General features: G+C 54.8%; 1 protein-coding gene across 1 annotated transcript in view; it reads right to left on the bottom strand.

Annotated features, from left to right (window-relative positions):
• MLLT1 (MLLT1, super elongation complex subunit) overlaps positions 1–18,416 on the bottom strand; it is a 64,716-nt gene that overhangs the window by 13,810 nt on the left and 32,490 nt on the right. Inside the window, exons 4-5 of the mRNA XM_018050925.1 lie at positions 4,751–4,894; positions 1,710–1,835 (exon numbers count right to left, since the gene is read on the bottom strand). Coding sequence (XP_017906414.1) covers positions 1,710–1,835; positions 4,751–4,894 — 270 coding nt within the window. The remainder of the gene's footprint in view (positions 1–1,709; positions 1,836–4,750; positions 4,895–18,416) is intronic.

The following is an 18,416-nucleotide window of genomic DNA, read 5'->3' on the forward strand; positions in this document are numbered from 1 at the left end:
TTCCTCTCCCAGGAGGCTCTAGGCTCCCCTTTGGGGGCTATAGGCAGGAACAGGACCACCAGGGACCAATCTACCTGGGGCCACAACAGCCAGACTCCCCACCAGCCCCAGGGCGCTACAAGGGCCCACGCCATGCCTCCCCACCCCAGCCTTTCGGCCAGTCAGCCCACAGGTCCGGACAGCAGACAGCCTGTCTGAGGGAAGTGCCAGGGCCTCCTTAGCTGCAGGAAGAGGATGATGACTCTGAGGGTAGGACTGAGGGTGTCTGTTGGGGAGCTATATGCAGCAACCTTCGCAGGGACCCCCTGAGCTGCAGCACCTGGGGCTGCAGGAAGACGCTGGACCAGGAGGGGTGCAGACACAGACCCCAGCCTGCAGGCCCCCCGAGCACGGCAGGTGCGACTACCGGTATAAGGGCCCCAGGGGTCTCAAAGACCTCGGCAAGAGATGCTGCCAGCAGCCCCTGCTTGGTAGGCCACTGTGGTGTCCTCAGTACCCAGAGGGCACTTCCTAGGGGACTTGCAAGTGACATGCCAGAAAGAGATGGCGATTCCTGCACTTCCCACTCTGCGCGGATCTCTGGACAACTGCAGGTGACTGAAACAGAAGCTGCCAAGATCATGAGTAAGAATTTTTTTTCCATATAAGTCCCACGAGGTTCAGGGGAGGACCACAGATGCCAGTATGGGGAAGACCCCAGACCCACACTCCATACTTGGAGATTCTGGCCTGACGTGTTCAGGGGGCTTAAGTCAGACAGATCTGAAGATTCAGAGACGTAGTGGCCTTGTGGAAAGTGCCAAGAAGACCTCGCCCAGCTGACAGGCCCTCCTCCAAGGCTGCTGATGAGCATCAGGCTGTAAGCTGGCCTGAGAGCTCGACCTGTCCCGCCTTGGGTGACCCAGGCCCCCGATACCCAAGCGTGAGTGGAGCAAGAAACCTGCCAAGATGAGAAGCGGATAAACTTTTGGGGTGGGTGGTAGTGAATGATCGGCAGCTGCCCTAAGAGCCAGGCAGAGTTCAGGCTTGGGAACACAGCTGTGCTAGGCGGCTGTGGGACAAGACGCACACTTGGGAACTTCTGCGTCCACTGCAATACCAGCCCGAGGGCTCAAGGCCATGCTGTTAGTTCAGAGAGGGAGGTGCTAGGAGGACACAGCACCCCCTGCCTGACTGGCTGAAAGAAGATGATGAAACATTTCTTTTTGGGGCAAATAGCGTGCTTGCCCACGTGGTTCCACCTGGCCCTTCCCCCAAGTAAGCTCTCTGTAGAGAGCTGCTGCCAAAGCAGAAAGCGTAGCCTAGAGCAGCTGAGGGAGGGGCGCCCAGCCCCACGGACAGGGTGTCCGAGCTGCACTAGGGAGCAGCAATGGACGCACTTGGTCCATGGCCCCCAGCACACAAGCCTCACAGGGTCTGTCCCAGTGGTCCTAGGCCCTCTGACTCAGTGGCAGGAAGAATAGGGCAGGCTCTTTGGCCTCAAGAGGAACAGAGAGAAGCCTGCGATCACTTGGCTGTCCATGAGGTCAAGAGGGCCAGCCTCCTGACCAAGGGGCAGAGCAGCCAGGCAGGCAGAGATGAGCTCCGAGAGGAGGCCAAGGAAGCGAGTCCGGGGATGGAAGGTCCAGCTCTGACACGGGGTGCCCTGAGCCGGGACTTGCCGCCGGGCCCCAGCACGCCCCCAGGACTGGGCCTGCCGCCTCACTAACCTTGGAGCCGTGGGACGGTTTGGTCTTCTTGGGGTCAGAGAAGGCAGAGAGTGGAATTGTGGGTAACATGGGGTAGTCGGGGCTGGGCCTGGACACCGTTTCTGCTCCTTCAGGAATTACCATCACCTAGTGATAAAGAAGAGACAGATGTTATCAATGGGCAAGGAGGCAGACTGGAAATCCCATCGGCAAGAGGAAGCCTGCTGTGGGAGCTTCCCTCTGGGAGGGGCCGGGTGCTGAGCACTGGAGCCAAGCGGGCTGGGCGGAGAGCGAAGAAGCTGGGTCCCAGGAAGGCTGAGTGTGGCAGGCCTGAGGGCCGGCTGGAAGACGCGGAGCGTGCAAAGGAGCACGAGGAGGAATCGAAGCCAAGCTGCCCTGCACAAGGCAGGGAAGACAAACCAGAAGCACGGCCGGGACAGGTGGAAAGCCAGCCAGACACCCAGAGCAGGCAGCGTGGTGGAGGCAGCACCCAGGTCCTGGGTGCCAACTCCCTCTCCAGTCTCAGGCGGGTGAGCTGGACAGACAGGGGGCACACGGCCGGGCTGGAGGAGGGAGGGCCGGAGTGCTGCCAGGAGGGGCTCCAGCCAGGTTCCTGTGGCCCCAGCCGAAGTGGGAGAAGGCTGCGGGCAAGTTCTCAAGATACTGACAAGAGCGAGCTGATACTACCAGCAGCCAGCACTCAGAGGGAGCCTTCCAGACAGCAATGAGCCAGAACAGAATAAAGTGCACAAGACGATGAAAAAGAAAGCATTCAGCTTGGTAGAACAGGCACCGTGATCAACTCTGAGAACCTGGGGTTCCCCAACGAACCCCAGCTTTCATCTGAGGAGGCTGAGGTCACACCCAGCCACAGCCGTAGGGACGCCGGGTTGAAAGGAGGGCGGTGGGGCCCGAGGTGGCGCTGCTCGTCGGAGCCTGTCTGACCACCGCACTCTGAAGCAGGCTCCCAGAACACGTTGGCCCCGCCAGGCGCCCAGGGATCATGCCCTCAGGGGCCCACACACACGAAGGCCACTTGGACATGACTGAGTGGGCAGCCCAGGAGGATGGTAGGGCCATGGGGGCCCTCAGTTTGTCCGCTCACAGCCCTTCTCCTCCTTTCGTTACAACATCTCCTATCCCTTCAGAGGAAGGTCCTAGGCTGACCCGGTCCCAGGACATGCGTGACTGCCTCCCGTGTCCTTGCCTTGCAGTGAAAACCTGGGAGCACGTGGCTCCCAAGGAACCCATCTCACCGCCTCCTGCTGAAGGAGCCTCTACTTCTGTGCAGCTCAACTGCTGACAGGGCCAAGGATGAGACACACCGCTGGAGGCCAGGCGACCACCCAGCCCGGCAGGAAGTGGCTCAGGTCACTGACAGGCCGACTGAGCGTCAGGCGAGGAGCGACAGGGCTCACGGGACCCCGGGGAAGGAGCTGCCCAGAGAGCAGTCCTCGTGGCTCACAGACAACTCACTCCTCCAATTCTTCCAGCGCCAATGTGGACATCCACACAGGCAGCCTCCGGGGCTACCTGCCACCAGAGGGGAAAGGTGGCCCACCTGGGACGCGGTGCCCCAACACAGAGAACAGGGACTGGGACTCAGGACTCGGGAGCCACAGTCCCCTGGAGGTCTCGGGTAGCTCCTAAGAACAGACAGCAGTGCTCTGCCATCAGCCTGGAGCCTGAAGCCCACAGCCCCAAAGGGCGAGAAATTCCTGGGCAGCCGGCTAGCTCTCCGGGCAGCACCCCCAGGGCGAGGACAGCACTGGGCGGTGCAGCGTGGCAGCCGTGGCCGCCGTCCCTGCTGGCACCTCCTCCCCCGCCTCCCGCCCTCTGGTTTTATGTGTTTGGATGCTGCTCACTGAGCCTTCATCTCCTCAGAGCAAACACCCCCCATGGGCAGCCAGGGGCTCAGTGCCGCGTCCTGGGCCCTGAGAGACCCGTGGACACTCTGTGCGGCTGCTTCCCAGAGAGCGGTGACCACGCAACCTTGGGGGGAGCACCCAGGAGCCGCTGGGGAAATACTCTGAAAGCATCTGGCAGCGACGCCAAAGTAGAGAGGCAGAGCTGGGGGAGGACTGCTGCGCCTGCCAGCTTCAGAGCCGACATCTGTGTAAGGCAACCCCCCATCCCTGCTCCGTGACTGGACTCCGTCAGCCGTCACGTGCAAGATTAGGGTCACACACTCATCTTTTAAGGACACAGCAGACCTTAATCACACATCCTGGAATGAAAAAGTGATTCTTTAATATTGTATAAAAAGTTTATAAAAAGACCCAACTGAATTAAGTGAACGGGAAAGAAGGACTGTTCCCAAGAGCCAAAGAAAGCCAAGCTAAAGGCACACACTGGGGAGGTGGGCCTGCCCTCACCACACACACACCCCCAGCCCAACTCCTCCATCCCAGGCACAGCATGTCTGGTGTGCTCAGCCCACATCCCCCGCCTGGCACAGTCCAGCCCCCAACCCCCACAAGTGGGCACCCCACGCTGCTCTCCAAGAGCCCTGACACGTGCTCCAGCCCCACCAGCATACCGGGACTGCTTGCACACAACTCCCTACAGAGAACTCCCCCTGCCACCACACTGGGATCGCTGGCACACAACTCCCTACAGAGACCTAAGTTCTGAGAGCCGACACTCTGACCAGGCCCGAGTCACAAGGACAAACCCCCAGAAGCCTGCATCAGCAGGGAACCCCCTAGATGACGCAGCCTCTGAGTGGCCTTGCCAATCCGGTTAAAAACTGGCTCCAGCTCCACGCCAGGCTGGGAGGCTGGCCTCACACCCACTCCTGCCTCCACCCACCTCTGTGGAGGAAGATGCTAATTATCCACAGAAACAAAAAGCTTCGGGATAAGTAAAGACTAGTCAGTCATTTACAACAGACAACGCCCTGGTACAGGCTAGGGATGCCTGGGTCCTCTCCAAAGCTGCCGGGTGCCGCCTGTACCACCTGCCCCTCAGGGTCTTGGGTGCCCGACTACATGGTGGGAAACCCCAGGTGCCCCCAGCACTATCAGGGGCCATGCCAGGACCACAGGGAGTGGCACACTCACCCCGCCGGCCATCAGGAGCTTGTACCGGAACTCCACAGTGGGGTTGTTGAAGGTGAGCTTCTCGCAGCGCAGGTGGTTGACGGGCGGGTTGCCCTCCAGGTTCAGGAATAGATCGTAGGTGAAGCAAACCTTCCTCGGCTCCTCCTTGAACAGAGAAAACAAGGAAGTCCGTTTGGTGGGCCAGGAGGTGGGGACAGCCTGGGGCAGGTGGACACGCTCCCTGCCTTCTCTCCCCTCAGACCCTTGTCCGCTCGTCTGTATGTGTCTGCCTATCAACCTGCTTACCCAAAATAAATTAACAGAGTGTTTGCAGAAGACCCGGCAAAGCAGGCTCCATGACAGAAGTAAAGATCTGGGTGATGGTCTCAGCTGGTTAGTGAAGCAGTCGATCCTGCCGACGGTGGCCACAGCCCCACACACACACCCCTCAACCCTCACAGTGCTCGGCCCACAGACGGGGAAGGCGCTCCGAGACGCACAGGCAGTAAGCAGTGATGCCCAGCCTGGCCAGGATCCTATAGCCTCACCCACAACCCCCTTTCCTGGAAGGGAAATTTCTCCAAAGACATAAAAGTGCCCAACAAGCACATGGGAGGCCACTTTACACCATTAGCCACCAGGGAAATACAAATCAAAACCACAGAATTCTGCTTCACCCCTACTAGGATGGCAATCATTTTAAAAAAGGAAAATAGGGACTTCCCTGGCGGTCCAGTGGTTGAGACTGTGTGCTTCCAATGCAGGGGATGCAGGTCTGATCCCTGAGTGGGGAACTAAGATCCCACAGGCCACACCAAGATTTAAAAAATAATAATACATTTTTTTAATTAAGAAAAAAAAGAAAAATAACAAGTGTTGGCAAGGAAGTGGAGAGGCCAGCATCCTAGGGAACCGCCAGCAGGAATGTAACACAGTGGTTCTTTTGGAAAAGTGGACGAGAGTCCCTCAAAATGTTAAATAGAGAGTAACTACATGACCCACCGGTCTCCTCTGGATGTTTACCCCACAGAAATGAAAACACACATTCACACAAAACCTCGTAAGGTGATGTCCACGGCAGCATCACTTGCTATTGTCACGATGTGGACACAACCCCAGGGTTCACCAGCAGGTGGCTGGATGGACATACTGGGGTCCAGCCGCACAATGGGACAGCATCTGGCCACAGAAAGGAACCAAGCACTTACACATGTCGAGACAACACCGTGCTCCAGGGGGAAGGCCACGCCGGATACGGTTCCACATGCATGAAGCGTCCAGAACAGACAAGTAAGCCCAGAGACCAGAGTGGCAGCGGGGTGGGGGGATGTGGAAGCTGCCAGCCACTAGGAAAGAGGTTTCTTTCTGGTATGATGAGACTGCTCTAGAACTAGAAAACTGTTATGGCCACATAACATGGTGAATATACTCAAAACTACCAACTTTGTGTGCTTTAAAAGGTGAATTTTCTGGCATGTGAATCACACCCTGAATGTTTAAAGTACTGTCTGCGGGAGGGAAGCAAGCAGGAGTCTGAGGAACCAGTGGAGGCTTCTCAGCAGTTGAGAGGAGGTGAGCAAGGAGAGCAGGTGAGCAAGGAGGGCAGGTGGGTGAGGGTTGAGAGAGGAGGGCAGGGCAGCCAAGCCACCACACCAGCATCCCTGGGCCCGCCTCCTTTCACCCCTTCCTGCCGCCACAGCACACCAGGACTCCAGCCACCCTGCCATCCCTGGGCTGGCAGCGTGAGGTGAGCCTGCTGACCAGGTGATGCTGGGGTGGGGAGAGGCATGGCTGGCTATGTGGGGGCAGGCTTCTCAGCAAAGGGGGCTAGAATGAGGTCCCGCAATTGCACGTGGATGACTCTGCCCCCCAGTCCAGGCCACGAAGGTAGAAGGTGCACCTGCCACATGACAGAGCTGCAGGCCCTGCCCTCTGGGAGCTGCCAGTCTGGTGAGGAGACCAGCAAACAGGCCCTCTCAAGCCAACACCAGGGGACTGAGGTGACCCCGACCTGGCCTCTCCCTTGGCAGCCCTTCTCCCCTGACCTGGCCAGCTCCCCTGCAGAAAGGTGGGTTCTTACCCCAACCACCTACACTAGACTTAGAAATCAGCCCCCTGCCCAAAGTGGACACGTGACCTAATCTGGGATGATGAGATACGGGAGGTCCACCGAGGAGGGCTTCCCCCGAGGTGAGAAATGACACGGTGAAGAGAATGTCTCAGCGTGTCTCGACATCTCTCCTCTTCCTGAACACCTGAGATGGCACACCTGAAGGCCAGCACCAGCCACGGGATGGGCATGGAGGGAAGTGAGAGCGTCGCAGACAGGCGGCCCGGCCCCACGGAGCCGCTTGCCCCTTCCTGGGTGAGGCTGTACTCCTGAGCCTTGACTTCCTCCCCAGCAACATTGGGAGGATGAGCTACAGCCACAGCGCTCACCCAGAAATGGAACCACGGTCTTCCCAGGAAAAGGCTTGCTGAGGGCACATGGAGACACGGGACCTATAGCCACAGGATCCCCCGGGTGACGTAAGGCTTCCAGGGGTGCTCCCCATCTCCACCCACTGCCAAACTTGGCTCCTGAGGCTCAGCCCAGGCCTTCCCCTTGCCTCTGCCCTCTTTGGTGACCCCTACCACACACACACGGAGTTGCAGCCTGGTGGTATAGCTACAAGGCTAGTCCAGCTGCTCCCACACACACTCTGCCCCCTCAGTCGGCCCCTCCTCATCCTGTCGCCCCCTCCCACTCAGCAGCTTCTACTGCAGCCCCCCCCCCAACTCCATCCAGCCCTGGCCATCTCCAACCCCCTCCTTTAACACCCGCCAAGGGCTGCCCTCCAACAGCCTCCAAACACTATCCTCGATCGTAGTGTTCATCACAGTCTGCAGGACGCACATCTTGTCTTCTGTCCCCAAGGGGCAGCACTGAGCAAGCACTGGTGTCTGCTGGACATGCTCACATGCTCATCAGTCCTGCAGAAATGTGTTGGGGGCCTGCCATGTGCCCACAGCACCAGCGGGGCTGAGGAGGGTCTCCTCCCTCCTCCCCCGGGACATGGACACTACTCTGCAACATGACCCTGTGCAGCATCCCCCCAGCTGGGAGCTCTTACTGTCCCCATTTCACAGGTGAAGACGCTGAACCAGGGCCAGAGGACGTGCCTGGTACCCCAGGGTTGGTCGGCAGTGTGCCAGCATGCACTCCAGGCAGGCAGTGTTCTCTGAAACCCCTGGCTCCCAGAGCGGTTCCCACACCCACACAAACCCAGCAGGGCGACGATACACTGGCCCAAGCAGCACCCAGAGGTAGTTCCCTGGGATGCCCGAAGGTGAGTGGTGAGGAGTAGAGCTAGGGGTGGCGTCTGGGCTGGGCAGAGGCCTCCCCCAGCACCCAGCGTGTGCCCTGCAGTGGACACGGGCCCCAATGCACCCTGATAACTGGAGCTCCCTAGGGACAGGACCTGGGGCCGGAGAAGCTTAGGAATTTCCAAGTGGATGGTGGACCACTTTCAGCCCAGTCACCAGGAAACCAGTCTCCTGAGAAGGCGGAGAGACAGGTAAGACCATGGCGCCTGGGAGCCGGCAGCATGTGAGGTGAGGAGAGGCCAAGCTCAAGTTGCGCCGGGAGGCAATCCCAGGAGTAACTCCCTTAGTCATTCCCCTGGGAACCCCAGGGCTGGCCCCAAGTGTTCTCAGGCCAGGCCCTGCACTCCCTTAGGTCAGTATCTCTCTCTGGCCTTAGCAAACTAAGACGTGAAGGCACTGGCCCGACTGGGGCCACCGCCCAAAGCCAGGAGCACGCGCACCTGTCCACAGCACTGTCCAGGCAAACAGCCCCCAGCCCTGGGCCAGCTGACCGGAGCTCTGGAGCGGCCCCTGTCTACCACCTCGGACCCCCAGGGCCCACTCCAAGGCCACCTCCCTGCAGCTGGCAGGGCTGACCTGGAGGACACCCCACCACCCCCCTGCCCACCGCTGCCCTAGGTCGTACAGAAGACTCGTGCAGTGCAGCCTCACCAGCCGAGGAGGACACTTGGTTCCTAAGAACCCCGAGGCTATTTCCTCTGCCCATGGTGGCCCCAGGGGCCTATTTGACATTCTCATAAGAGGCCCCAGGGTTCCCACACCGCTGAGCTTAAAGGAAAACCAGGTAAACCCAGATTTGATCAGGGCCCAGCCTACTTGCTAGGCTGTAGTCAGAAATATCCCTACGGGTCTACAGCTTTTGAAAACACTTCACAAAGGAGAGAAAGGGAGAGAGAGATGGAGAAAAAGAAGATTTAAAGAAGCATTAAACAGCAATCAACAGCAATGAACTGGCTTTATCTGAATCCTGATTTGAACAAATTACTTCAAAACATGTATGTGAGATGATTCGGACAACTTTGACATTATTGAGTATTTGACATTAAAGATTTATTGATTTACTGATTTCCAGATTTGATGATATCTGTTAGGGTTTTCTGGTTAAGAGTCTTATCTTTTCCAGACACAGACTGCAATCAGAACCTGACTGAGATTCCGCACCCGGGTGTGGAGATGAACCCCGCGCCGCCTGCAGGTGAGCCCTGCTGCCGCTGGGGGCGGTGCTGCTTCAGTACGTGTTTGTTGGTTCTCTATATTTAAACGTATACCTGTCCACGGCTTGTCCCACCCCAAGCTTCCTTGCAGCTCTGCATCTGAGAATCTACCATCTAACCACCACCTGTGTGAGCCGACTCCATACTGCTACAGGGCACAAGGGCGAAGGCAGGCCCAGGGCCACCCTTCATGCCCCACACCTCCCTCAGCCCAGGATCTTCTGTGGCAGGTGCATGTCTAACGCTCAGCCTTGTTGTTGGCACTCCTGCCAGCCCTCCCCTACCCCAGAATCCTCTGTGGTCACAGGTGCACATTTAACACTCAGCCCCGTCGTCAGCACTCTGCCAGCCCTCGCCAGAAACGGGCAGTTGGTGGGAGGCTTTACATGGCACCTTCTTTCATCCTCCAAAAGCTCTGAGAGTTCGTTGCTTTCTTCACAGCCCCTCAGGAGAGGAAACTGAGGGTTGGTGGCATTTGATCATTTGCCAAGGTCACATGGAACCAATGAAGGTGGGCATACCGCAGCCTTGGGTGTGTGCAAAGCCCCCTCTTCTGTGCTCCTCTGGGTCGGCCCACGGGTCTCCAAGCCCAGGCTGACCAGGATGGAGGCTTCCAGGCAGTGGGAGAGAACTGCTGATCACCGAGGAAAGAGAGGGAGGAAAGCAGTCCCTGAAATCCCACTGCCAGGTAGGCAAGTGTTTGGGGAGGTCCACGAAGGCAGCTTACAGGATGATGGCGGCCCGGGGCGCCGAGGCCGAGGCCAGGTCCATGACAGCTGCTGTGAGCAAAGGGCTGGCCGCGCCGGTGCACCAGAACCAGCAGGGCCGAGGGCACCAACACAGGAGGGTCCACAGCCTCCAAGGTTGAAACTGCCTCTCCCTCCTCCCTGCACCCCCACACTCACACTCACACCAAAGCTGTTTCTGGAAGGTTGGTTACAGTAGTTGATTCAAGCAAGCAGGCTGGAGAGAAGACTTCAAACCCTTGCAACCCACATCTATTACCTTTGCGGTCATAATAAGAGGAAAACTTTTCAAGTGTTAAGGAAAGCAATGCATTGTAGGCTCCAAACCATGGACTTTGGGGTCTGAGGCTGCTCAGATGTCGAAACAGCTCTGCGGCTGCCTTGCTGTGTGACACTGGACCTGCCTCTCCACCTCTCTGAGCCTCAGTGAGAGGAGGGAAAAAACTCCCAGGGTTCTGGGTGCCCAAGGGCAGGTGGGAAGAGAGGCTGTGATGCTGGCCAGCACCGTGGTGTGGTGTGGTGTGGTATGGCAGCCATCGGATTGCCCAGGAGACCAGGAGGTCACCCAACAAGTGAACGCGGGGACCACCAGGGCTGGGCGCAGGGGACACGATCACCTGCTGGAAACAAGTGCCCTCGTGCTGGAAGTTCGCTTCGGTTATCGGGAGTCCTAACAATCTAACACCAGCAGGAGTGGGAGAGGAGCCAGCAGCATGAGCACACGTGTAAAATGGTAACCTGATGAAGAAACCTGGACAAAAACAGATCAAAAAGAGGAAAGGATGAAGCATGGGGTAAGCCCAAGGGCGCTTGGAGCTCAAGAGGACCCAGTCAGGTGTCCTTGGTCTCCTCCCCACCCCCATCTAAGACGCCTCCACCCTCGGTGGTGTTACTACAAAGAGACCCAAGAGTCAGATATGCAAAGATGCGAACAACCTCTCAACCTGGAACTGAGCCAGTCTGACCCCAGGAGAGCACCCGGGCTGATACGGACAAACCCCTCACCACTGCCTGCACTTTGGGGGGTGACCAGGCAGATGACTCAGTGACACCTCTTCTCTGGCTCATTCGTTCTTTGGAGGCATTTCTCTCCCGGCTCCACACCTGCCCTCAAGGAAACACAGATGCTTCTGGGGTCCCAAACAGAGGATGCTACAGGGAAAAACTGAGCACACAGCTGGCTAGCAGCCCCCTGATCTTCCTTGGCCTCCTCACACAACATGCCCTCTGTCCTAGCTCCTCGGTGATCCACCAGCTAGGCCAGGCCTCCTGGATCAACCAGCAAGGTCCTCAATGCAGAGCACAGGCTGCCCACCTCCTGAGCCCTACATGGCCACAGAGAGCCAGGGAGTCAAGGGGCTGTGTGAGGCAGGCGGTCTCCCCACCAGCCCCTGGGGTCGAGGGCCTAATCACTCAAGACTCACTCTCATCTGCCGTCTCAGTTCAAACTGAAGGCAGGTGGGGAATGCCAGACCAGTCACCACCAGCAGCCTGGACACCCAGAGCCACATCCCCTCTGGGGGATGTGAAGGAGGACCTAGGGGCTCAGTACTGCCCACAACAGGCACTGGTCCCCCAGCACAAACCAGCAGGAATGTCAAAAACATGCCTCTGAGGGCTTCCGGCTCAGAAGCTGGCCTTGCTGTTTCATCTTACTTAAAAAACAGAAACAAAAACAAAAACCTCTTTCTGAAGAAAACCACGCAAGCTGCCTAATAAAATGTACCAAGACACCCTTTTCTGTGACTTCAGTTAACGGCACTGGAGAGAAGTCATGGAAAGTTAGTGATGGTTAGGGCTCAGTGTCCAAGAATAGCCTGTCATGGGGGCGGGCTGGAGGGCAGGGAGGATGTCTAATATTAGCAGAAAACAACTGGAATAAATGTCTTCATGTTTTAAGTCTCTGAAAATTGGGCTGTCTCCTGAAGTCAGCATGCACTTTAAACAATGTTTTCCTGCGGTCTATTTTTTGGCTGCACTGGGCCCTTACTGCTTTGTGTGGGCTCTTCTCAAGTCGCAGTGCCCGGGGGCGGCTCTCCAGTCGTGGTGCATGGGCTTACCTTGCTGCGGAGCACGGGCTATAGGTGTGTAGGCCTCAGCAGTCCTGGTGCGCGGGCTCAGCTGCTCTGAGGCATGTGGGAATCTGCTTCCCTGACCAGGGATCGAGCCCGTGTCCCCTGCACTGGGAGATGGACTCCTAACCGCTGGACTGCCAGGGAAGCCCCCAGCACACACTCTGGATGTGTTTCTCTTCCTCCCCACCAAGTATGCTGTTGCGTTGACAGTGCATCTCACAGTGAAGGGAGGCAGAGACCAGAGGAAATGGGGTCAAAGTCAGCTTTGGGGAAGATTTCACAGCCCAAACTAGCCTGGCTAAGGGTTCAACACCCACATGTGCCAAGGTCAGCGTTCATTCCCTGACAGACATCACAGGACACAGGCAGGGGCCGCGGGGCATAGGCAGGGGCCACCGGCCAATGTGAGGTGCAGGAAATGACAGAGCAGGCGTCTCTGAACTTAACCCCTTGTCCCCACCCTATCGCTGACTCTCTTCTCCACCCCCTGGTTTCACCAATCACTCAGGACTAAGGGACAACCAGCTTTAATTTGAAAAAGAAAAAAAAATAAGATCAGCTCCCCAACACCTGCTCACACCCGAGACCAAGCCCCCAGGAACCCCTCTCACGTGACCCCCAGAAACTGACTCTGCTTCCCCAGGACACAGACAGGTACTTCCAGTCTGGCAGCCGCTGAGTTCCTCCCAGGAGGCGCCTCCCAGGAGGAGCCGGGTCTGCCCTGTCACGTGACTGTGCTACCGCAGGACAACCTGGGACAGGAACATGAGAGGCACCTGGGCAAGGCCACAAGATCTCACGTCCAGAGAGGGAGATGGACCCAGAGGTCACAGGGATTAATGCCTCGGTGAGGGTCTAGAGCACACCCACCTACCACACACAGACCTCAGTGGCCATTTTTCAAGATTCATTTATTTTAAGCTGTGCTGGGGCTCCGATGCTGCTCATGGGCTTTTCTCTTGTGGTGCAAGGGCTTCGCAACGCAGTGGCTTAACATGTTGCAGCTCTCAGGCTCTACAGCGCAGGCGCGGTAGCTGTGATGCACCGCCTTAGTTGCTCCGCGGCATGCAGTATCTTCCCAGACCAGAGACCAAACCCCTGTCCCCTCAATAGCAGGCGGACTCTTTACTACTGGACCACCAGGGAAGCCCCCTTGAAAGGCCTCTTACACGGCAAGTGTGATGACTTCAACACAGCCTGGGTGATGTCTCCGAAGCTCCCCAACATGTTCACCCCTCCCTTCTGAAACTGTGTCCCCCACCTTCACCAGGAAGGGCGTCTTCCCATTGGCTCTGCCCCACTGACTCCACCACCCACAAGGCTCTCAGCGAGCCTGGCTTCCTAAGGGGAACTTTCCCGCATCCCCCCTTCTCAGCAGGTTCCTGTGAAGAGTAGACCTCGCCGCCCTCAGCCCTGCTCATCCAGCGCCTCTTGCCCTGTCGGTCCGGGAGCCCACCACACGTGGGTCTGGATCCACTTTGGTCCTTTCTGTGTCCCAGACTTGTAAATATCTGCCACATGGGTAAATCAAAGAAAATAAATCAGGGGGCAAAAAAAGAAGAGAAGCAATTTCCCCTCCTCCCAGTAAATAAACTTTTCTAAAACCTCCCAACTGCCAAGAATAAATGACCATGGCGCCCCCTGCCTCTCTGAACAGATGTTTCAGAGCAGGCTGCCAGTGGGTGGGCTGCAAAGACAAGCTCGTGCGTTTTTAGATGCCCTGTGCCAGACCCAGAGCATGACCATAAAAGAGAAAACAACGAGAAACTGGACTATTAAAACATAAAGCTTTTGTTGGGCAAGATATACTGTTCAGAGAATGAAAAGACAAACCACAGACTTGAAGAAAATACGTATAAATCACATATCGGATGAAGAATTTGTATCCAGAGTACTGTATATAAAGAACTACTCAAACTCAACAATAAGGAAAAAAACTAACCCAATTTTTTAAAGAAGGCAAAAATTCTGAACAGCTCACTTCATTTGTCCAAAGAAAATATATGAGTTTAGAATAAATACATGAAAAGATGCTCACAGTCATCAGCCATCAGGGAAATGCAAATCAGAACCTAATGAGGCACCAATTATTATACTTCATGTCCACCAGGATGACGACAATCAGAGATATGGAAGGTGTGGGCCAGGATGTGGAGAAACTGGAAACTTGGACGTGGCTCGTAGCAATGTAAAGTGGTTCGGTCCCCATGGAACACGATCTGGCAGCTACTCAAGTTATGGCTTCCCTAGTGGAGCAGACAATAAAGAATCCACCTGCCATGCAGGATACCTGGGTTGAGAGAAGGGAATTCCTGCCTACAGAATCCCATGGACAGAGGAGCCTGGAGGGCTACAGTCCGTGGGGTCGCAAAGAGTCAGACATGACTGAGCGACTTACACACACACACACAGTTAAAGACACACACACACAGTTAAACACACACACACACACACACACAGAGTTAAAAACAGGATTAACCGAAAGACCCAGCAATCCCATTCTTAGGTACATGCCCAAGAAAAATGAAAGCACACGTGCACAGGAAAACTTGCATACAAAACAGCCATCAGGTGGTGACAACCTGAATGCCATCAACTGACAAACGGCTACACAATATATGGTCCACGCTGAGTGGACTAAATTCAGCTGTGAGAAGGAACGAAGCGCCGACACGTGCCACAGCGTGGATGAACCTTGAAAACATTACAGTGAGTAAAAGAAGCCAGTCACAAAAGGCCGTAAAGTGTAGGATTCCATTGATATGGAATGTCCAGAAGAGGCAAATCCAGAGACAGAGAGTGATCGTGGCTGCCAGCGGCTGGGGGAGGAGTGAATGGCAAGTGACTGCTCATGAGGATGGGGTTTCTCTTGGGAGAGATGGAAATGTTCTGGAACTAGTGGTGATGGCTATGCAGTTCCGACTATGCTAAAAACCAATGAGGGGCTGCTCTGACAGTCCAGTGGTTAAGACTGCACTTCCACTGCAGGGGGAATGGGTCTGATCCCTTGCCAGAGAACTAAGATCCCACGCGTCACACGGCATGACCAGAAACAAACAAAAACATCAGAGAAAAAAAAGAAATGTACACATTAAATGGAAGAATTACACTGCACATAAATCAGACCTCAATAAAGCTATTAATGGCTTCCCTGGTGGCTCAGCTGGTAAAGAATCCTCCTGCAATGCAGGAGACCCAGGTTCAATCCCTGGGTTGAGAAGATCCCCTGGAGAAGGGAAGGGCTACCCACTCCAGTATTCTGGCCTGAAGAATTCCATGGAGTGAATAGATAGGCTCACAAAGACTCGGACACAATTAAGCGACTTTCACTTTACTTTTAAAAAAAGCCATAAGGAGAGAGACTACTACACTCTCGTTGGAAAGGCAAAGAGACAACTGACGTTACCAAGGGCTGAGCAGCAAGACCGCTCCTCCACTGCTGGTGAGGGTGCCAAGTGGCAACCACAAAGCCGAACACACCTGTGCTGTGTCAGCCCGCAACTGCCCTCCTGGGAATTTCCCAAAGGGGGCTCAAAATTTATGTTCACACAAAAACCTGTCTGCAAATGTTTAGGGCAACTTTGCTCTTAATCATCAAGACCTGGAAACAACCCACATGTCCCTCAACCAGCAAATGGATAAACAAATGCAGTATTATCCACACAATAAAGAGGAACGGACTATTCATTCATGTGACGCCATGGATGGATCTTAAGTGCATCTCGTTAAGTGAAAGAAACCAGACACAAAGGGCTACATATTGCATGTGTCTATTTATGTGACATTCTGGAAAAGGCAAAACGCAAGGATGGAAAACAGATGAGTGGTTTTGAGGGACCGAGGGTGGGGGGAGGAGCTGACTTCAAAGGGACAACAGGAGGGGGTCTGGGGAGGGGGGTCGGTTCTGTGCGGTGATGTCGTGGTGGATACATGACTACCATGTCAAAACCCAGAATGAACTTCACTGAAGACAAACTCAAATGATAATAATCATAACCAGATGGGTGGGGGAAGGGAACCCAAGACGGACACAGACGATGACTAATGAACCTAAGTGTACACAAGTGTGTGACACAACCACACCAACAGCACTGGAGGAAAAAAGAGATGTCACAGAGAACTCTCAACGGATACTGCGGGTGGAAGACAGAACGGCACGCAGACCCCACACTCTTAACTTCTCACAGGAATCTACTTCCAGATTCTCAAACAGCTTTCTAGACATACTAAGGTTAAACAAGCAAGCAACGACACTGCATGGAGTGAGAGCCAGGCGTCTCCCTTCAGAGAAACAAGTTAAAATAAGTTAACAGGGTGGGGCGAGGGGGATGCTAGAGTGAACTCGGGGTGCTGGACTGGAGTGGAGGCATTGGTGTGAACTGACGTTGATTGTGCAGACAGAGAGATGAGCATAGGTGGGGCAGCTAGTGCAGACATACACTTCCCAGATCTGCCAGCTGAAGGACCTAAAAGCGCTGATGCCCCAGGAGCAATGAACACATTCTGCTCCCACATCTTCGTTTTGAGATACCTCCTCCAATAATAGGGACCAAGTCCTAGTGCTTAGTCGCTCAGTCATGTCCACCTCTTTACAACCCCATGGAATGCAGCCTGCCAGGCTCCTCTGTCCATGAGATTTCCCAGACAAGAATACTGGAGTGGGTTTCCCAGATGGCTCCATGGGTTAAGAATGGACCTGCAATGTAGGAAACACAGGAGATGCAGATTCAATCACTGGGTTGGGAAGATGCCCTGGAGGAGGAAAAGGGACCAAGGCTCCTTGGAGAAAGGGCTGATTCTAGGGCTGGGGCAGGGAAAAACCAAGATGAGCCAGGAGCATCTTTGTGGTGCCAGAAAGTGAGGAAGCACCCCCAAGACATGGGAAGGTGATGAAAAGGCACAGACAGGGGTCAGCTGGAGGGAGCTTCCACCTGCAGGGGGGCAAGAGTCTGAACCACAAACCGAGTAATAACAGACCCAGATTATAACCCATCTCCCACACCCCACAAGCACTCAGGAATCCATACTGACATAAATAAATGGCTGAATAAATCAGTGCACGTACAAGGCCCAACTACCTTACATAATAATTCCAGCTGATAAATGCAGAAGGAATGAGTGAGATGGGAATCACCACGGAACCCCATTAATGGAGGCTAAAGCTAGTGAACGGGACTTGAATAAGAAACAAGGGCGGTTTCCCTGGTGGCTCAGTTGTAAAGAGTCTGCCTGCCAGTGTAGGAGACACAGTTCCATTCCTGGTCTGGGAAGACCCCACACACTGCAGGGGAACTAAGCTCATGCACCACAACTATTAAGGCCTGCGCTCCAGAGCCTGGGACCTGCAACCACGGAGTCCACGTGCCGCAACTACTGAAATCCACACGCCCTAAAGCCTGTGCTCCACAACAAGAGAAGCCACCGCAATGAGAAGCTCATGCACCACAACTAGAGAGTAGGCTCAACTCGCCGCAACTAGAGAAAAAGCCTGGGCAGCAACAAAAACCCAGCACAACCAAAAATAAATAAATATTTTTTTTTTTTAAAGAAGCAAGTAACCTACACAGTTTTAAATGCAGGAAGTACCAACGTTCATTTTCTTTGTTCTGACCCTGTGCGGTGGTCTTGTAAGATGTTAACACAAGGGGGAGCTGGGTGTGGGTACACAGGAGCTCTCTGTATGATCTCTGCAACCCTTCTGTGTTCCTAAAGTTTCTAACATTATTTCAGAATTAAAAGTTGAACACAACAGTCATGACTATGAGCCCGTCCATCCTGGTTGGGTTCTCAAAGATCTTTACGTATACTTGGAGCAACCTGAATCTGCAAATCTACCTCTTACTCTGACTGTGAATTTTATGGAACCAAAAGACTTACAAAGTCTTTCCGATAAAATCTATTATCCAAACTGAGATGTGGAGTAAGTATAATACCAAACTTCAAAGACATAGTATTTTTAAAAGGGAGGTAAAGTAGCTTGCTGATTTTAAAACACTGATTACACATGCTGAACTGGTAATAGTTTGGATATATGATACAGGGCTAAATCAGTTACAGTATTAAAATTAATGTCACTGATTCTCCACCTTTCTTAACGTGCCTACTAAAAAGCTTCTACCACACACACGGCTTCCATGTTTCACCAGACAGCCAGGACACAAGAAGAATTCACTTGTTGGAACAAGAAGGGCTTCAAGGACCTCAGGCCACTTCAGGGACAAGGAACAGATAATTGGAGGAGCACTCCAGCAAGACTGTTCCTTTTACTGGTCTTCGGACACTTTAC

The sequence above is a fragment of the Capra hircus genome, chromosome 7 (assembly GCF_001704415.2).
Source record: "Capra hircus breed San Clemente chromosome 7, ASM170441v1, whole genome shotgun sequence".
Lineage (NCBI taxonomy): Eukaryota > Metazoa > Chordata > Mammalia > Artiodactyla > Bovidae > Capra > Capra hircus.